The following is a 21,651-nucleotide window of genomic DNA, read 5'->3' as shown; positions in this document are numbered from 1 at the left end:
GAGGATCTGCCTGCAATGAGGGAGATCTGGGTTCAATCCCTGGGTCAGAAAGATTCCCTGGAGAAGGAACTGGGTACCCACTCCAGTATTCTTGTCTGGAGAGTTCCATGGACAGAGAAGCCTGGAGGGCTATAGTCCATGGAGTCACAAAGAGTCCGACACGACTGAGCGACTAACCCTTTAATATTTTAAACCGGCATGCAGACTGATAAAGTCAAGTTCTCTTTTATGAATACACTCAGGGTTAAAACTTAAGAGTCAGTTGTACTCTCTCCAATGCAATATGGTATAGCCTAGGTCAAGATGTCTGAACCTCAGAACTACGGACACTGGGGGCTGGATAACTCTTTCCTTCAAAGCTCAGGGCTGACTGTGGATTGTATGTTTAGCAGCCTGCCTGGCCTTTACCCACTCAAGGCCACTAGCATGCCTGAGTGTGACAACCAACAATGTCTCCGAGAGTCATGGCAAATTGTCTCCTTTGGGACAAAAGTATCCTTGGTTGAGAATCATTTGACTGATTGGTTATAACTAGTTGGTTTAAGTTAAAAGTCAGGGCTCTGCAATCTGACTTCCTGAGTTTGAATCCTAGTTCAACCCCTCTTTTTATAAAACTTTTATTTTATTTATTTTTTGAAAATTTATTTATATATTTTTCTGGCCGCATGAAGTCTTAGTGTCGGCATGTGGGATCTAGTTCCCTAACCAAGGATTGAACTCGGACCCCTTGCATTGGGAAAGAGCAGAGTCTCAGCCACTGGAGCACCAGAGAAGTCCCCGAACTCAGCCTCTTACTGGTTATGTGACTTTGGCAGTTACTACACTTTTCTTGCCATCAGTTTCCTCATCTATACAGTGCTCATTCTAACAGTGTTGTGACCAAGTCTAAGCTGGTTCTGCTTCCCCCATGACAGGCCAATAAATCCGAGATGAGGTATTGAGTCAACTGGAAAGCCAGTTGACTAAGAAAGTGGCAGGCTAGCGCCTGCCTAAAATGACCCTTTCCCAGGGCCTGGATGCCAGGTTCCTGTATAGATCAGAGATGGGGGAGCAGGGCGGGGAGGTGAGGAAACAAAGGAAAAGACCATATCCAGCACAAGCTGGAATCAAGATTGCCAGGAGAAATATCAATAACCTCAGATATGCAGATGACACCACCCCTACGGCAGAAAGTGAAGAAGAACTAAAGAGCCTCTTGATGAAAGTGAAAGAGGAGAGTGAAAAAGTTGGCTTAAAGCTCAACATTCAGAAAACTAAGATCATGGCATCTGGTCCCATCACTTCATGGCAAATAGATGGGGAATCAGTGGAAACAGTGGCTGACTTGATTTTTCTGGACTCCAAAATCCCTGCAGATAGTGACTGCAGCCATGAAATTAAAAGACGCTTACTCCTTGGAAGGAAAGTTATGACCAACCTAGACAGCATATTAAAAAGCAGAGCCATTACTTTGCCAACAAAGGTGCATCTAGTCAAGGCTATGGTTTTTCCAGTGATCACGTATGGATGTGAGAGTTGGACTATAAAGAAAGCTGAGCACCGAAGAATTGATGCTTTTGAACTGTGGTGTTGTAGAAGACCCTTGGACTGCAAGGAGATCCAACCAGTCCATCCAAAAGGAGATCAGTCCTGGGTGTTCATTGGAAGGACTGATGTTGAAGCTGAAACTCCAATACTTTGGCCACCTGATGCAAAGAGCTGACTCATTGGAAAAGACCCTGATGCTGGGAAAGATTGCAAGCAGGAAGAGAAGGGGACGAGAGAGGATGAGATGGTTGGATGGCATCACTGACTCAATGGACATGGGTTTGGGTGGACTCCAGGAGTTGGTGATGGACAGGGAGGCCTGGCGTGCTGTGGTTCATGGGGTCGCAGAGAGTCAGACACGACTGAGCGACTGAACTGAACTGAACTGAACTGTTCATGGTTGGCTCATAGTTTCATCGAATAGACAAGGCTGTGATCCATGTGATCAGCTTGGTTAGTTGTCTGTGGTTGTGGTTTTCATTCTGTCTGCCCTCTGATGGATAAGGATAAAAGGCTTATGGAAGCCTCTTGATGGGAGGCATTGGCTGTGGGGAAAACTGGGTCTTGCTCTTATGGGCAAGGCCATGCTCAGTAAATCTTTAATCCATTTTTCTGCTGATGGGTGGGACTGTGTTCCTTCTCTGTAGGTTGATCTGAGGCCGAACTATGATGGGGTAACAGTGACCTCCTCCAAAAGGACTTACGCCAGCACATCACACCTCCCAGGACTGCAGCAGTCAGTGTTCCTGACCCTCCAGCTGACCACTGTTGACACATGCCTCCACCAGAGACTCCTGAACACTCACAGGCAAGTCTGGTTCAGTCTCTTGTGAGGTCACTGCTCTCTGGTTCTCTTGTGAGGTCACTGCTCCTTTCTCCTGGGTCCTGGTGCACATGAGGTTTTGTTTGTGCCCTCCAAGAGTCTCTGTTCCCCCAGTCCTGTGGAAGTTCTGTAATCAAATCCCACTGGCCTTCAAAGTCAAATTCTCTGGGGGTTCTCAGTCCTTTTGCCAGATCCCAGGTTGGGAAATCTGTTGTGGGCCCTAGAACTTTTGTAACCGTATGAGAACTTTTCAGTTTAATTGTTCTCCAATTTGTGGGTTGAACAGCTGAAGCTGAACAGTTCTGTGAAGACCTACAAGAACTTCTAGAACTAACACCAAAAAAAGATATCGTTTTCATCATAGAGGACTGGAAAGCAAAAGTAGAAAGTCAAGAGATACCTGGAGTCACAGGCAAATTTGGCCTTGGAGGACACAATGAAGCAGGGCAAAGGCTAACAGAGTTTTACTAAGAAAACACAGTGGTCATAGCAAACACCCTCTTCCAACAACACAAAAGGTGACTCTACACATGGACATCACCAGATGGTCAATACTGAAATCAGCTTGATTATATTCTTTGCAGACAAAGATGGAGAAGCTGTATATAGGAGCTGACTGTGGCTAAGATCATGAACTCTTTATTGTAAAATTTAGACTTAAATTGAAAAAAGTAGGAAAAACTACTGGGCCATTCAGGTATGACCTAAGTCAAATCCTTTATACAGTGGAAATGACAAATAGATTCAAGGGATTAGATATGAAAGACAGAGTGCCTGAAGAACTACGAATGGAGGTTCGTAACATCGTACCGGAGGCAGGAATCAAAACCATCCCCAAGAAGAAGAAATGCAAAAAGGCAAAATAGTTGTCTGAGGAGGCCTTACAAACAGCTAAGAAAGGAAGAAAAGCGAAAGGCAAAGGAGAGAGAAATCCATCTGAATGCAGAGTTCCAAAGAATAGCAAGGAGAGACAAGAAAGCCTTCCTAAGTGAACAATGGAAAAAAATAGAGGAAAACAGTAGAATGGAAAAGACTAGAGATCTCAAGAAAAAGAGAGATACCAAGGGAACAATTCATGTAAAAATGGACACAGTTAAGGACAGAAATGGTATGGGTCTGATGGAAGCAGAAGGTATTAAGAAAAGGTGGCAAGAATACACAGAATGACTGTACAAAAAAGATCTTAATGACCCAGATATCCCTGATAGTATAATCACTCACCTAGAGCCAGACATCCTGGAGGACAAAGTCAAGTGGGCATGTGGGATCTTGTTCCCCAAACAAGGATCAAACTCAGGCCCTCTGCCCTTGGAACAGAGTCGTAGCTACTGGACCACTTCCTTATATCTTTGGGGAGCCCCTGCTAGCTCAGACAGTAAGGAGTCTGCCCGCAGTGCAGGAGACCCAGGTTTGATCCCTGTGTTGGGAAGATCCCCTGGAGAAGGAAATGGCAACCCACTCCAATATTCTTGCCTGGAGAATCCCATGGACAGAGGAGCCTAGCCGGCTATAGTCCATGGGGTTGCAAAGAGTCAGACACGACTGAGGAACTTCACTTTACATCTTTGGAACAGTACTATCTGACAAGCTGTAATGTCATCCTATAGCCCTCAGTGGACGGTAAAGAACCCACCTGCAATGTGGGAGACCCAGGTTCGATCCCTTGGTCGGGAAGATCCCCTGGAGAAGGGAATGGCGACCCATTCCAGTATTCTTGCCTGAAAAATTCCAAGGACGAAGAAGCCTGGCGGGCTGCAGTTCATGGGATCACAGTCAGACACGACTGAGCAACTAACACAGACACACACACTCAGCTTTTAGGCTGGGCCTCTTTTTTTTCAATTGACATGATGAAACATAGTACAGAAGTGCTTCTCAGAAAGCAAATCCGGACAGTACCTTCTCTTGAGTTTTCTTGTCCCTGTGCCAAGTTTTTATTCTCAATTGGCCCTGCTTCAAAAGCTCAAGGGGTATCTAACCCATTAGAACACGTGACCAAAACCTGCCTACAAATCTTCACTACTTTGGCCAGCCCCAGCAACACCTAGAATACAGCTCATTCTTGAAGCTCTTTGAAGAGGAGGGCACGTTGCTGAGACGACACAGGAACTGAGGCAGAGGAGAAAAGTACAGAGCAGAGCCATGAAGATTATCTTGGATCTCCTTTTGCTTCTGCTCATCATCATTTACTCCTACCTGGAATCCTTGGTGAAGGTTTTCATTCCCCGGAGAAGAAAATCTGTGGCTGGGGAGATTGTTCTCATTACAGGAGCCGGGCATGGAATAGGCAGGCAGACCGCCTATGAATTTGCAAAACAGAAAAGCAGACTGGTTCTGTGGGATATTAATAAGGTACTGGACATCATTTGCCCATCTTTTAAAGTTACCCGCCAGGGAAGGCCCATACAAGTGAGATGGCAGTTTAAAAATTATTTGACTTAGCATTTGCTTATCTTTGTATTTTTCTTTTTCAAAGTGTGTTAACTACATTTCTTAGAGCTTTACACATGCATTAGAATGGTTTGATGTCCTCATATTCAGGTTTGATAACAGATTCAGAAGCCAGGCTACTTCCAAACTGTTTAAATTGAATGGTCACTTAATTTCTCCCAGCCTCAGTTTCCTTCTCTCTGAAATGGGAATAACAGTTCACAGGATGGGCAAGAACAGGGGTTAACACACTACAGCCAGTGGGCCAGACTTGCTCCCAGAGCAGCCTGTTGAGCTAGGGATATATTTTTTAAAGGACTGTCAAGGCAAAAACCAGATGAAAAACAAAGAACATGTAACAGAACCTCTTGGTGCCCAACTCTTACATGCACAGAATCCTAATATATTTACCATCTGGCTCTTAACAGAAAGAAGGACTAAATAAATTCCTATTTAAGTGCTTAAAACAATGCCTGGCTATAGGAAATGTTAGTTATGTTTAATACACTTCCATGAAGAGAATCAGACTTTTTCCTGGGCATTTGTATTTTTTTTGTGTGTACTGATATTTGTAAACACTAAATTAACTACTCTAAACTGAAATCTTATATCATTTTCCCTAAACTTTTGCTCTGCTTTTATTTTTTTAATTTTTTCACTGAGCCACATGGTGTGCAGAATTCTAGTTCCCCCACTAGGAACTGAACCCACGCCCCTTGCTTTGGAAGTACTGACTCTTAACCACAGGATGGCAAAGGGTCCAGGGTCTCCTAAACTTATTAATTCTGACACGACCATGCAAATATTCACAGAAAAAATGCTTACAGAATTTTAGGATTGGAAAAAAATTATCCAGTTTTTTTTTTTTTTTGAGAGTGTTTCTACAAATCACAGTGAGATTTTAGTTGCCATATGTTAATGTTCTTTGCCAACATGTCTAATTGGCACCTATTTTCTTAAGACCTTCAGAAATGTCTTTTGAATTTAGAAAACTAGTTCTCTGGTTCTTTCTATTCAGTAAATAATAATACACACAAAATTGATATATTTTTATATAACAGATATGAGCACTTGTAAATAAGCTGATACACATAAAAGTTATTTGGCATCAGTTTGGTCCTTGAAGAGATTTCAATACACTTTCAAGAAAAGGACAAGAATTTATAAATTGAGAAAATGACTGCTTGCTGTTCTCAGGTGTTTATCAAAAAAATAAATAAATAAATAAGTATAAATTCATGAGAAGGGCTTCATGAAATTTAAACTCTGGATCCGTCCAGATGTATATTTAGGAGAAAGATCTGACATTTATTATGCATTTTTTAAATCCCAATGATAAGAAGTAAAAATGACTTATTTAAGATTCTGTCTGAAGGATGGGTCACCTAGCCTCACAGGGTTCCTTTGAGTCCTTGCATGTTTATGGTTGAATATTTAAGGTATTATGTGATTCACTCTAAGGCTGTAAGTGTGACTCAGATCTCCTTTAACTATCAAAAACTGTCTTTCTGTTATGCTGGCTTCTTTTGCCTTACACAACAAGTCATGTTAATGGTTTATTCACATTAAATCTGAACCGTGACAAGTGGAGTACATACCACATGCTGGAGCTGAAGCAAGCATTTTGCTTATGAAGACAAGGCTTTACATCTCGCAGTTTTCTAGCTCAGCATCTGATGAAAACTTAGACTGCTAATAGCTCTCGAGTGACCTTGATTCTAGAGACAAAAGAGTGTCATCTTGTAATCTGCAACGAACAAGCTCCCAGCTAAAACCCAAATAGTGAGTCTCCTGACCTCCTTCTTTATACCTCTGAAACGCCTCAGAAATCTGTGAGGGACAATGACCTTGGATGAAGGATATATACTGTTTCCTTCCATACAAACCACTCAACTCTGCCTATTATTATTTTTTCATATTATTAGTCATCCCTACTGGAAAAGGAAAACCACCCAACACTCATTCGGGGACAGCCCCAAATAACCGCCACACCACTAACATCCCAACATGCCCAAAGGGCTTTCAAGACATCCTGACTCTTCATCACAGAGAAGAGCTAACAAATTCTGAAGGGAAAAAAGGATAATTTTAAATAGTTTATAATCGTCTTTATGAAATTCAACAGATGTCAAAGCTTGAAAAGAATGCTAATTTTCCAGAAATGTAGGTTAAGAAGCATCAGGGTGACTTTATTTTAGGAAAGAGGTCTTTGAATTTAGGCTGAAAATGAGTTCCTCTGTCTCTAAGTCCTGGAGTTACATGCAAAGCAGTTACATAGACGAGAATCTATCCCGTGGCCTTTGCCCATTTTCACTCCAGGACACCTGAAGAATATAATCTTATGCCCCTGAGAGTAGTAGCATAGTCTCTCTATGAAAGTTTTGCTCAAAGAAGGGTCCTTCTTCCTCCTTCCCTTCTAGAGGATTAAAGCAGAATTGTCGAGAAAAGTCTGATGGGCAGAGGTATATAGTTTAAAATTACCACTTGTTTAGAATTTATCTATTACATAATTGGTGCTCAACAAATATATGGTAAATATACAGTTGATTTTTCTTTTCTTCTCCATACTCAAACATCTCCCTTCATGACACCACAAACAGCAATATCTTTCAAGCATGTTCTTTAAGCTGTGAGAATACAACAAAACAGGGTGGAAACATGAGACTAATATGAGCCTTCCTTGGCAGAAAAGCCAGGTTACGACCTCTGCAAATTAGTCAAGCAGCGTCTCTCATGAAATTTGCTCACAAACAAGGAGGAAATTCTATTTCAATTTTTTTTTTTTTTAATTTTGACTGCACAGGCTTTTGTTGCAGCAAGCTTTCTCTAGTTTTGGTGGGGTTTCTCTACTTTGACACACAGGTTTCATTGCTCCACAGCATGTGGGATCTTAGTTCCCCAAACAGGGATTAAATCTGCGTCTCCTGCATTGGAAGGCAGATTCTTAACCATGGGACCACCAGGGAAGTCCTCTGAATTTTAATCTTTGAAAAAATTTAATCTCAGCTATTTTCTACCTCCCTCTTGTCTACTCACTGACCTACACCTTTCAGAATTTGGTTTTTTTTCCCAATTACAGCATGGTGTTGAGGAAACTGCAGCAGAATGCCGAAAACTAGGGGCCACTACACATGTGTTTGTGGTAGACTGCAGTAACAGAGGAGAGATTTACAGCTCTGTAAACCAGGTGAGACTTCAGGGTACAAATTTCTTCCCATGGTTTTATGTCCCTTTCCATGGAATATGAAAATGTTCTTTCTGACAGCCTAATTTAAATTAGATTTTTTTTTTTTAGCCTCTGCTAACTGAGGTAACTGTGTTTACAAGGAAGGACATACACTTTTTCTTCCATATGATCCACTCAACTCTGCCTATTATTATTGTTTCGTGTTATTAGTCAGTTTCATTCTAATCAGAAGTTCGATCAATATTACAGAGTGAAAGAACAAAGATTTATCACCAGGGGAAAGGATCATGTTCTAGTCTTCCTTTTAGCCCTATCACCTTTACAGAAGTTCCTTTACTTTTTGCTTTAATTATTTGCTCTTTGGGATTTTATGGGAAAAAATAAATATTAAAGGGTGGAAATGTCTATAGTTGATAGACATTTCCACCCTTTAATTTAATCCCTACAGTAACTCTATAAATTTCATTTGACTGATGAGCAAATTGAGATTCAAAGAGGTGAAATCATCCAGTTCTAATTTGCCATCTCTTTGTTCCTGCTGGCTGTCACTTGTGCATTTTGTGATTTTTGGCTATGGTCTGCTCATTTCCCTTGGCACTTTATCTGTGAGAATTTCTTGAGGCCTAAGTTATAGTTGGATTCCTCCAAACTACATTTTTGTTTGTTTAGGCTATTCAGTAGCATTACTGACACGGGATGACTTTACTGTTTTGGGAATTTATTATTATTTAGTGGGAGCATGGATTTGGATTGTAAACTTCTATGATGATGGCCTATTGGCAACAAATTCTTGAATGATACATATTTTTTTCTTTCTTGACTCAGCGTAGAATCAATAAATGCAATGAATCAATAAAAAAAAAAAAAAAACAAGGAGGTGAAGTCTGACAAAGGTCATGTAGCTAGTAGGTGGAGAAGCCAAGATTACTCAATTAGCACTTTAAAAATATTTGGTAAGAACTGATATGTCAGACCAAGGTCGTGTAGCCAGTACACATGACCTAGGTGGTGAAACTAGGATTACTCAATTAGCAGTTTTTAAATGTCTGATTAGAACTGATGTATCAGTTAATCAACACAAACACTAATTTCACTTTATTGGTAAGTTTCAAAAAAAAAATCTATGATGTACTGGGTACTGAAATTTAGCTGTTAAAAAAAACAGTTTATCTCAGTTTTATGACAGTGTTCCCTTTGTAACCACTCTTTGAGCTAATGCTCTTTTTCCCTCGAATTCTGAGCGATCTCATCAAATAGAATAAAGAATCTGATCCCTGGATGATATTAGTCCCAAAACTTTGCATTTTTATAATACATCCAATGAACTTTCTATCTCTATTCTGTAATGTGCCCAATGACTGTTCTTTCTATTTCAAAAGGTAAAGAAAGAAGTTGGTGATGTAACCATTGTGGTGAATAACGCTGGGACAGTATACCCAGCTGACCTTCTTAGTACAAAAGATGAAGAGATCACCAAAACTTTTGAGGTCAACATCTTAGGACATTTTTGGGTGAGTGTGAGTCAGAAACATCCCTAGGTTGTGCATGTCTGACAACTTCTCTTAAGGTACATGAAATTCATAATTGAGTTCACATCCTTCTGGATGGACAACTGCATATCTTTGCCTTAAAACAACAATCATCAAATATTGGTGTCTCTGACAGAAGGCATCCTGGCATGCTATAGTCCATGGGGTCGCCAAGAGTCAGACACAACTTGGCAACTGAGTAACAACTGACTGAAGGGCATAGGGTTCAAGGAAACACAACTCACCAGAATGTAGGCTAGTTAGTCTGTTTCATCCACCAGTACCTACACAAAGCCTGGCACGTGCTAGGCCCTCAAAAAGAATATTGGGCTGGCCAAAATGTTCATACTGGTTTTGCCAGCTGATGGCAAATCTGAATGAACTTTCTGGCCAACCGGATATTTGTGGCGCTTTTCTAAGGACAGGGCTTCCCTGGTATCTTAAACGGTAAAGAATCTACCTGCAATGCAGGAGAGCTGGGTTCGATCCCTGGGTTGGAAAGATCCCCTGGAGAAGGAAATGACAACCCACTCCAATATTCTAGCCTGGAGAATCCCATGGACAGAAGAGCCTGGCGAGCTGCCGTCCACGGGATCATAAAGAGCTGGACACGCCTGAGCGACTAACACTTGTTTGTTTTGCTTGCTAAGGACTGTCAGTGTGTGTCTTTTTGGTGCTTTAGAGAAAATACATATTGTGTACATTCCCTTGCGACCTTATGTCACGGAATTGTAGGACAAAGAGCTCCCTACTTGGGTTGTATAAGAGTTGAAAACTATTTTGAATGGGAATCTGGAACAAGGTCCACATCAGATTGGAGCTTAGGGATACAGCTCTACAGACCTCTTAAAATTGGTTGGTTTTGTGAGAGACGAAAATGTGCCTTTGTAGAGAACATTTATATGAATTAATCTTCCAGAGCCTCAGTGTTAGTGGGGAATCTAGGACAGAGCAGGATTCCAGGAGAGAGAAGAAAAAAAGAGATATGTTTCCTCATTTTCCCAAACCTTTTACATATGCTAATGAGAATGAATTATTATTTCCACGAACCACAAAGAGACTCCATGCAATCGCTCTCTATAGCTGCACTACAAAACTCAGTGAACTAAAGCAAGAATAAATGTTTACTTTCCTCTCACAGTTTCTGTGGGTCAGGAATTTGGGGGTGCCGTGGTTTAGCAGTTCTGGCTCTATGAATTTGCATAGGGTCTACAGGGTGAACCTATAAAATTCTTATAAAATATTATTGATATTTCTCATAAAACAGAAAGCTTTTTGGAGGTAAAGAAAGACTTTTTGTTTCCTATGGCATCAATATATGATGTGCAATATTACAAATAGGAGATCCTAAACCTAATCATGTTGCCTAATGACCGTGGGTCAGTACAGGACTCAACTTTTTCTACTGAAACTGATCCAGGGTTTTAATTCTTCTTGTTAGAAAGCTAAAGTCCCAAACCAAAGAAATCACAAGATATAAGATTACCATCTGGAATTTTTTCCGTTCTGAAAACTCTTTTGAGTTTTTCGCTTAATAACATTGTTGGATCCATAAAAGAGAGTTTATGGATTCCCTCTGAAGGGAAGGAAAAGGACATTAGGATGAATTTTTGGCATGTGGTACATGGTACACAGCGCTCAGTGTCAGCTTAAACCAGTCATTCCAATCATTTTTCATTTCTATCACTGATAGAGAAGTAATCATGGAATCTTGGCATATATTTCATTTCATTGTAAAAGTTGTCTCAAAAGACATTTTGCCTTAAAAATAAAACCACCATGGTAACAACAACCCTATATGCAAGGCAGCAAAAGAGACACAGATGCAAAGAACAGATCAAAGAGCTGTGGATTTGATCCCTGGGCTGGGAAGATCCCCTGGAGAAGGGCGTGGCAACCTCTTACAAGTTTAAAAATATGTAATACTTCATATATATATGAAGTGGGAGAAGGTGAGGGTGGGATGATTTGAGAGAATAGCCTTTTCCATATTACCATATGGAAAATAGATGGCCAGTGCAAGTTCGATTCATGAATCAGAGCCACTCAAAACTGGTGCCTTGGGACCACCCAGAGGGATAGGATGGGGAGGGAGGTGGGAGGGAGGTTCAGGATGAGGGGATACATGTGCACCTGTGGCTGATTCATGTCGATATATGGCAAAAACCTTCACAGTTTTGTAAGGTAATTATCCTCCAATTAAAATAAATTAATTAATTAAAAAAAAATAAAACTACCTAGTTGGGAAATCTGACACCTGTGTCATTGTTACTTCTCTCTCTGCAATGATTCTGAAGATCACAAAAGCACTTCTTCCATCGATGATAAGGAGAAACCATGGCCACATTGTCACAGTAGCTTCAGTGTGCGGTCACGGAGTGATTCCTTATCTTATTCCATATTGGTAAGTATTACTTTCTATCAGTGTTATGTATTTTTACACTTGGAAGCATTTGCATGCATCCATGCTAAGTCGCTTCAGTCCTGTCCAACTCTTTGAGACCCCATGGACTGTAGCCCACCAGGTTCCTCTATCCATGGAATTCTCCAGGCAAGAATATTGAAGTGGGTTGCCATGCCCTCCTCCAGGAGATCTTCCCAACCCAAGGATCGAACCGGCCGCTCTTTCATCTCCTGCATTGAAAAGCAGGTTCTTTATCACTAGTGCTACCTGAGAAGCCCCTTTAGGGGTTTATTAGACCTCAGATTCCAATCTGCCTAACAGGTAATTTATTTCATTTTTTAATTCTTTTCAGAGAGCTAGAATTACGTTTTATTCATTTTTGAATCTTCTTACAACAAAAAATCAAATGTCTTGCAAAAAATAAAAACTAAAGAAATTTCATAGCAGGTAATTTGGATTTATAGAATATATATAGTAATTTGGAATAAACTCTTAAAAATGACTTCTCCTAAAATAATGAAATTCATCTTTTAAAATATTTTTAAATTTCTGAAAACTCCTCTGCATAGCAATGAAAGAAAACAGTATTGCCAAGCATGTTTCCATTGTATCCTGGAATGACTAGATGTCCATAAGAGAAATAAGGAATTCACAGGCTAAGAAGCAAAACATACAGATAAGTCCAAATGAACGTAAGTCTGTGCAATGGCCCTTATGCCCAAGAAAAGCTAAACAGAGTGGCCACTGGAACAAAACGTTTTCCAGTGTGCTTGTGTCATGAGAGACTGTGTGTGTGTGTGAGAGAGAGAGGCAGAGAAAGAGAGAGTAAAATTGAGAGAAAGCCTCTACCATATTGAAAGATGCAGATAGCATAGTCCATGCTCTACCAAGGACACGGGCTTCCCTGGTGGCTCAGTGGTAAAGATCTACCCACCAATGTAGGAGATGAGGGTCCGATCCTGGGTTGGGAAGATCCCCTGGAGAAGAAAATGGCAACCCACTGCAATATTCTAGTCTGGAAAATCTCATGGACAGAGGAGCCTGGCAGACTACAGTCCATGGGGGTCACAAAGACTTGGACACAACTTAGCGACTAAACAACAAAACAACAAACAACTAGGACATAAAAAGAAGAAGGTAAGAAGGCCCCAAGGATTCACTCTTTGCAAAAAATCTTTTCTTTGTACCTCCTTCAATGGCATCTCATTATCTTTTTCCAGCCTTATATCAACCTCATAGAAAAATTTAACTTGTTAACATGTTTATCAGTGGCTGGGGATGAATAGGTAGATAGCTGGTTTATTGTTTACCTGCACATCCATGTTCAAGGTTGAATTTAGTCATGAATCAAATTATTTCTGACGCTGAAAATAGTCACAGATGTAGTTGAGTTTCACTGTAGGTTAAGGTGTCCAAGCACATACAAATGTTTATTTCAAGCTGCCTCTACCATCGTAAAACACAGATCAGAATTTCACAGATTAAACATGCAATATTGTTTTAATGTTTAGAAATGTGGAAACCCAATGGAGTAATAGTTTTCCTTTTTTCTTTTCCTTTAAGAAAGCAGTCAGCCTTTAATTTTATTGTTCTTATTGTCGTCTGGGTCAAAAATACAATTAACATTACATAGCTCCTTATAGGTAATAAAGTTATTATGCATATTACTTTTAAGTAATAGAGTTATTATGCAGTTTAATCCTCAAGACAGTCATGTATTTTATTACCAGCATTTTAAAGATCAGAAACTCAAAGGAAAAAGACAAGGTGATATGTTGAAGGTCGCACACCAAAAGTCTTTTTACTCCAGATGTTCACAGTGAAATTAAGAAGCCAGAGTGAACCTACATTTCAAGAGAGAAACCACTGAGAAAGTAGAGATCCACAGAATCCCACAGAAGCTTGTTAATACAAATATTAGTTATGTAATATTTCTAAACATGTTCTTCTTGATTCATATTTTTCAAAATAAAAATAGCAGTAAAAACTAATTAGAAAAAAAGTTTAAAGGTTGCATGGAAAGCTACATGTAGGGTGGAAAAGTGAGCAGTAATGAAGTTGAAGTTTTATTAAAATTTGTTCTATTGTTATCACTGCTACAGTCACAATTCAGTGAAACCAGATATGAAAATAGATGACCAAGTGGAAGATTTGGGGGTTTGGCTTTTATCAGTTCTCAAGCAAAGCAAAATCAACATTTTCTCCTCACAGAGAGTTGAAGAATGTGTTTCACTTTTCCTTGGCTAACAGGGATGGATAATTCTTTTACAGTTCCAGCAAATTTGCTGCTGTTGGTTTCCACCGAGCCCTGACATCAGAACTTAAAGCCTTGGGAAAAACTGGTATCAAAACTTCATGCCTCTGCCCAGTTTTTGTGAATACCGGGTTCACCAAAAACCCAAGTACAAGGGGAGGCCAAGATCAAGTTAGCATAGAAATATAGCATGAGAAATTAGTATGAAAATTACATGAGAAATTAGAAAGAAAATTACATGAGCAATTACTATGAAAATTACATGAGCAATTACTATGAAAAGTACATGAGAAATTCATATAAAATTACATGAGAAATTCCTATGAAAATTACATGGGAAATTCCTATGAAAAGTACATGAGAAATTCATATAAAATTACATGAGAAATTCCTATGAAAATTACATGGGAAATTCCTATGAAAATTACATGAGAAATTTGTAGGTGGGTCAATTGAGAAAATAGGGGGAAAAATGGAAAAGGAAAAACATTTTTTTCTTATTAACGTTACTGAACTGCCTTTATGTTTTCACTTTGAAATCAGATGAACGAAGGGGGAAATGCTTTAGGGACTAGCAGGCGAGATCAGCTGCCAATGAATCGAGGCAATGGGTATTTTTTTTTTTCAACATTCAACATTATCACTTTTTATTTTTTTTAAATTGGAGGATAATCGCTTTACAAAGTTGTGCTGGTTTCTGCCACACAACAACCCAAATCAGTCAACCCAAATATATATAGGGGCTTCCCCGGTGGTTCAGCAGTGAAGAATGCACCTGCAATACAGGAGATGCAGGAGACGTGGGTTCAGTCCCTGAGTTGGGAAGGTCCCCTGGAAGAGAGGAATTGGCATCCTACTCCAGTGTTCTTGCCTGGAAAAGCTCATGGGCAGAGGAGCCATGGGGTCGCAAAGAGTCAGACACCACCGAAGTAACTCAGTGCCCATGATATGTACACACACACCACCCCCCATGAACCTCTCTCTCCTGCATCGCACCCACGCCCCCCGTCCCCCACCCCAGGTCATCACAGAATGCTGGGCAGGGCTCCCTCTGTTGTATTGTAACTTCCCACTAATTATCTGTTTTACACATGACAGAGTATATATTCTGATGCTACTTTCTCAATTCATCCTGCCCTTTCCTTCCCCCACTGTGTCCACTCATCCAGCAATGGGTGTTTATTCATGTCCAGGAGAAAGATTCAACACCCACGCAGGTGCTAAGAGGGAGTGAGAATGGGGGTGGGCAGGATGGAGAGGTGCCTTCTCTTGGAACCACACCCCCAACATGAATGATACCTAACATCCCCTTCTCCCCTTCGTGGTTCATCTTCCTCAAATAGAGTATGGAAAAGCACAGGAATCTGCCTCATTTCCACCATCTTCCTCCCAGCACTGACCACAGGGCTGGCAAAAAGTCCTCCAGCATTTTCCAAACTTGCCTGATCCTAAGAATCATCACCTGTGCTTATATAAAAAGTAAATGTTCTTAGCCTCTCCCTTAGAAATTCTGACTCAGGAAACTGGAACGAGTTCTAAGAATAACGCATTTTGCTTTGTTTTGCTTCCTTTACCACCATATCAGTTAACTCTGGAGACAGGCTTGGAAAACATTGACATAGTAAATATAACCACACGCATTTGGTCACGGTTACCACCCTGTCTTCCTTTAAAATGTAAACATTTCTAGTAACAGCAATACCCTGAGTTTCTAAACCCTTGAAAGTGATACTGTTATTTGCTCAGTCATGTCTGACTCTTTGTGACCCCATGGACTATAGCCCACCACGCCCTTCTGTTCATGGAATTCTCCAGGCAAGAATGCTGGAGTGGGTAGCCATTTCCTTCTCCAGGGAATCGTGACCCAGGGATCAAACCCACATCTTCTGCATTGCAGGCAGATTCTTCACTGTCTGAGCCATAAGGAAAACCGTCAAAATGATCAAGGTGAATTTCTGCAAATATATACTTTGTCTGTGGTAAGGGAGGATCTCAGATCATAAGAGAGGAGAAATTGGCCCTGAAATAAGAGGAAGAAAAGCAGAAAGATGAGGATAAGGACCCTAAAATTAATACACCTGCTTCACAAATTTGCCTCAATTCCAGTATACATTCTGCTACAAGTTAACAAAATATACTAAGCTTGCTAATGTGAAATCAATTTACTACTGAAAGGGAATTAGTCCTAAATATAGTCATTCAAAAGAGTTAACAGGGCTTCCCAGGTGGCTCAGATGGTGAAGAACCCACCTGCCAATGCAGGAGACACAGGTTCAATCCCTGAGTCAGGAAGATCCCCTGGAGGAGAAAATGGCAACCCACTCCAGTATTCTTGCCTGGAGAATCCCATGGACAGAGGAGCCTGCTAGGCTACAGTCCATAGGGTCACAAAGAGTTGAACACAACTGAAGTGCCTTAGCGTGCACGCTCACAATGGAGTTAACAAATTCCCTTTTAAGCTCAGTCTCATTAGAGTCAGATACGACTGAGCATGCACACGCCACATGCCAGATTTGAAGCTACTGACTCTGAAACCCTAAATCTGCTGTGTCATCTCTGGAGCTGGAGCCAGTCCCTGGCAGTTGAATCATTAACTGAGTTAGAACACAGGCATTTAACAAGTACTCAACACCGTATATTAGTGAATACCATGATACAATTGGGACTCTGGGCTCATTTTTCTTAAATAAGAAACTGGGCCCAATAAAAGCCCTCTTAGTAAGCATTCAGGCTCAGTGTGTGCCCAGAGGACCAGGTCTTCAGGTGGAGAAGGCAAAATAGATAGAAGAGTGAGGCTAATGCAACCTTGGGGACTTTCCTGGTAGTTGAGCGGTTTTGACTCCAAGCTCCCAATGCAGGGAGCATGGGTTCAGTCCCTGCTGGGGGAATTAAGACCCTGAATGCTGCATGATTCAGCCAACAAACAAACAAAAATAATGTGACCTCAGGTGTGTAGGTTCCTAGGGTGATCCTAAGAGCTGACCCAGGCAATGCTGAAAATTTGGCTCTGGTCCCACCCAGACTCCCTGATTCTGAATTTCCTTGGCAAAGGCTGACTTGTCCATATACTGTCAGGCTTGGCTTAGAGATGGAGTTGATAGAATCAGGTAGGAGAAATCAGGGAGGAAAGAGGCAGCACCCTATACTTCTCAAGAACTCATGTGTACAGTCTTGAGTATAAGAATGGTCACACCTCTCCAGTTGTAACATAATACTCTCCCCACACACCTTGAACTCTCATTAAACTGTAGTACAGGCAAGTCAGTACAAAACAGTCCAGTTTTGTGGGACACCTCCACAAGAAAGCAAGTGTACTTAGTCTGAATTTCTTTTCCTGTAGCTAACGAGCGCTGAAGAAAGATGCCAAGTGTTTTCTTTCTGTCGTATGGTCAATTCTACCCATTAGGCTTCCTTGCCTCCTCTCCTCCTCTTCTATCTAATTCGTCTCCACCATTTTGATGTTTTGACTGAGTGAGCCATGAAACACTGAATGGGATGTGAAAGTAGAAGATTGTGATGATGAGACATCATGGCGTGGGGGAGGGGAGGCAGGTGGCCTTTGTGCAGTGAATTCTGGAAACTTTTAAATCCTAACTGATGAAGAGATCATTTTCCTGCCTTCATTAATTATAAAAAAAATAATAAAAAGAATCCAACTTTTTTTTTTCATCACAGAATATGGCCTGTGTTGGATACAGATGAAGTTGTAAGAAGCTTGATAGATGGAATACTTACCGATAAGAAAATGATTTTTGTTCCATCCTATATCAATATCTCCTTAACAACAGAGAGGTAAGTACAACACAAGACACCTAAAATACTAAAACACTGATAGAGCTATCATTATGGAGAGAATTTCAGTTGTGAAAGTTGCCATGGAAACTCTCCATGCCTGGGGAAAACAGTTAAGTTGCCTCTGTTGTTACCTTACCCAGTCTATAAAAAGAGAATGAATCATTTTCTCTACTACATCCACCATCTCCACCCAGCCTTTGCCAGAGACAAGAAAAGACAGTTTAAAGACAATGCAATATGGTGAACTAGCTAAAAATAAAGAAGCCTGTTGGGGTTTTGATTAAGACTGCATTGAATCTATAGATCAACTGGGGGAGAATGAACATATTAACATTATTGAGTCTTCAAACCCAAGAGCACAAAGAACACAATATATCTCTTCTTTTTATTTTTTTATCTTTTTTAATATGTGAACATATTGAAACTACAGCATCATGTAGTTTTCAGTGTATAAGTCTTAACGCAGTTTTTGTAAGGTTTACCCCAAAGCATTTCAAATCTTTGATGCTATTGCAAATGACATGTTAAAAGATCTCTATTTTCCATTATTTGTTACTAGCATGTGTTTGATTTTTGCATTTTGATCTGTATTTAGCAACCTTGCTGTACTCACTTTTAGTAGCTTTTTTGTAGATTCTAACAGATACTTTTACATAGATGATCATATTGTCTGCAAATCAAGACACTTCGACTTCTTTTTTTTCCCAATCTCTATGTTTTTTATTTCTTGCCTTATCACACTGGCTAGTACCTCCTGTTGCAATGTCAGAGAGGACTGACAAAATCACACATCCAAGTGTTGTCTCTGATCTTAGGAGGAAAGTAGTCACAATTTCACAATTCAGAATGATATCAGCTGTAGATTTTTTTCATTTGCTCTTTATCAGGTTGAAGAAGTTCCCTTCTATTATTATTTTGATGAGAGTCTTCATCAAGAGTAGTGTGAATTTTGTCAAAAGTTTTACTGAATATATTTAGAGGATTGTTGGTCTTTCCATTTTAGTTTGCTAACATAATGAATTACGCTGAGTCATTCTAAAGATTAAACTAACCCTGCTCTGTAATGTCTTTGACTTTTGGGTCAGCATAATACTTACCTCATAAACTGATTTGAAAAGTATTCTCTCCTCTTCTCCTTTTAGGAATAGCTTTCGTGGAATGGTACTATTTCTTTCTTAAACATTTTCTAGAATTCCCAATGAAGTCATCTGAGCAGGTTGCTTAACCTCTTAGTTAAACAAGAAGTTCCTCAAAGGCAGTCGCTGCTTTTAAAGTACCATATTATAGATATGCAGTAAAAACTCAAGAAGTGGAGAAACTCATTAAATGGATTATGGTGCCGTTGCTCTGTGAACTCTTAACATCAGGATTCATTGACATTTACAAATATAAGTCCAGACCTTCATATTTCGGTCTTTACTCACATAAGATTTTAAGCAAGAGTTTATTAATATAAGAAGGTGAGAAGAGTGGTATATATCAGTGCTTTCTTTATATTTGCATAATATTTGAACTGCGAGTATTAAAAGACACACACACACACACACACACACAAAGAGAGAGATAGACAAAGAAAGAAAGGAAGAACAGAAAAAAAATTAAATGCAATCCAGACAACTCTCAGGTTATTTTAACTGACAACAAAAATGAACTCTGATGTCCAAGATTTTAAACTGAAAAACATTCATCTTTTCTTTCATACAGATTTCTTCCTGAACGTGCCTTGGCAGCCATAAATCATGTACAGGATGTTCAATTTGAAGCAGTGATTGGCCACAAAATCAAAATGAAATGAATAAATGAGCTCCAGGCTGAGATGTATGCACCTTAATGATATGGAACTAAATTTAGAGTCAATGCTTCAAAGTTCTATTTCACATTTTTCAATGCTGTTAATATTAAAAAAAAACATTGGTTTGGCATTAGCAGTGGTCGAATGAACAAGACTAATTACCTGTCTGTCTATTTCTCAAGATTATGCATGCAGTTTTAATAGATCCATTTTTCACTCTGTGCCTCTTAAAAACTTGTATGCTTATGTAAACATACTTAAGAGGTCATTTTTCTTTAAGAGATTTCATTTCTTTTCTTTTCATTTAAAGGTGGACAAAGCTACCTCCCTGAGAGTAAATACAAAAAGAACTTATTCACACAGGGACGTTTTAAGACTGTTCTTAAAGTAAATCTGTAGCCTGGCCGCAGAATGTCAGCAAGTACACAGTGTGAGCTAGCAGTTAGAGACCAAGTTTAAGCAGATGGCTGTACTCCAAAAAAGAGACAGATTACACCTATGCAAGTCAACATTTGGAAGCTCTCTCTAGCTTCTCCCTTTTTCGTCAGCCCGTAACAGTACTTTCTTAACCTTATTCTGTTCCTGATATAGATTTGATATCCAAGAGTGTGCCCTCCACACTTTCTGCCCTTTTCATAGTCTCTTAAAATACTGTGACATTTCAAAAAGTGACCCTCTCTTGAATCTCAGGATTAAATCTGAAATTTTAACCCCATGGTAACCTCTTTCTTTGTAGTTTACGCTTTCACGTATCATTGGTAACAGAGATGTTTAGACAGCTTTGAGCTTCAAAAATGAAAGCTAAGCAGGGATGCTAGGCCAGCTACTTAATACTGTACTGTGGATCTGAGAGATGGAAGGGAAAATAGAGTTGTTGTTGTTGTTTGTAAAATGGAAAAAAAAATCTGACTTCAAGTACATCAAGAATAATCTAGTTTTCTCTGTTTTTCACTAATGCTATATAGACTGCTTTGGCTTATACTATCCTCCTGTTTTATCCTAAGTGAAAGCAAATGATTAAACACAAATCATTAATAAAAACAATATTTTTAAAAAATGAAAAAAAAAATGATAAATATGTTGCTGTGCTTTTAAAAAATAACCTCTTGTAGTTATAAAATTAAGAGTTTTGATCTCTGAGCATCTTTCAGAAAGCAAGGACCTGGGTATTATCAAGCAGACAGAGCTTGCAGACGTAGAGAGGGATCAGGGGTTCTGCCATCTCCAGCTTCTTTGACTGTTAGGAGGTTTATACACTGAAACTTACTGAGTCCTTCGTACGTGAGGCACTGCACAGAGTACTATTGTTTTGAGACTTTTTTTTCTTGTTCAGTTCAGTCACTCAGTCGTGTCCGACTCTTTGCAACCCCTTGGACTGCAGCATGCCAGGCTTCCCTGTCCATCACCAACTCCCAGAGCTTGCTCAAACTCATGTCCTTTGAGTCAGTGATGCCATCCAACCATCTCATCCTCTGTTGTCCCCTTCTCCTCCTGCCTTCAATCTCTCCCAGCATCAGGATCTTTTCCAATGAGTCAGTTCTTCACATCAGGTGGCCAAAATATTGCAGCTTCAGCTTCAGCAGCAGTCCTTTAATATTTGTTCATGATTTTTGTTTCAATTGTTTGCCTTAAAATTAAGAACTTTATGAGTGGAAGCTTAAAATGTATTATTATTATTATTTTAATCATTATTTATTTATTTGACCACACCACATGGCATGTGGGATCTAGTTCCCTGACCAGAGATCAAACCTGCGCCCCCTGCATTGGAAGTGCGGAGTCCTAACAACTGGACCACTAGGGAAGTCCTCAAAAGGCATTATCTTAAAAGTATGATTACAAAACTTCAAAAGAGAAATATGTAAAGTAAAAAAATATAAACGTATCCCCCACTGCCCCATTCCCTAGAG

General features: G+C 39.9%; 1 protein-coding gene across 1 annotated transcript; it reads left to right on the top strand.

Annotated features, from left to right (window-relative positions):
* The first annotated feature begins 4,366 nt into the window (after nt 1-4,366).
* HSD17B13 (hydroxysteroid 17-beta dehydrogenase 13) lies at nt 4,367-20,794 on the top strand. The gene is made up of 7 exons (XM_043447963.1): nt 4,367-4,702; nt 7,860-7,967; nt 9,347-9,478; nt 11,794-11,900; nt 14,172-14,309; nt 17,830-17,946; nt 19,654-20,794. The coding sequence occupies exons 1-7, from the start codon at nt 4,493-4,495 to the stop codon at nt 19,742-19,744; spliced, it is 903 nt and encodes a 300-aa protein (XP_043303898.1). The 5' UTR covers nt 4,367-4,492; the 3' UTR covers nt 19,745-20,794.
* Nucleotides 20,795-21,651: the final 857 nt, after the last annotated feature.

Source organism: Cervus canadensis, chromosome 26, assembly GCF_019320065.1.
Source record: "Cervus canadensis isolate Bull #8, Minnesota chromosome 26, ASM1932006v1, whole genome shotgun sequence".
NCBI lineage: Eukaryota > Metazoa > Chordata > Mammalia > Artiodactyla > Cervidae > Cervus > Cervus canadensis.
This window is presented reverse-complemented; position numbering and strand designations above follow the sequence as displayed.

What these genes read in the sequence shown, in the direction of transcription:
- HSD17B13 (XM_043447963.1), top strand. Translation starts at nt 4,493, where the DNA reads ATGAAGATTATCTTGGATCTCCTTTTGCTTCTGCTCATCATCATTTAC. An exon ending in CCTTATCTTATTCCATATTG is followed by an intron (nt 11,901 to 14,171) that starts GTAAGTATTACT and finishes ATTCTTTTACAG; the next exon opens with TTCCAGCAAATTTGCTGCTG. An exon ending in ATCTCCTTAACAACAGAGAG is followed by an intron (nt 17,947 to 19,653) that starts GTAAGTACAACA and finishes TCTTTCATACAG; the next exon opens with ATTTCTTCCTGAACGTGCCT.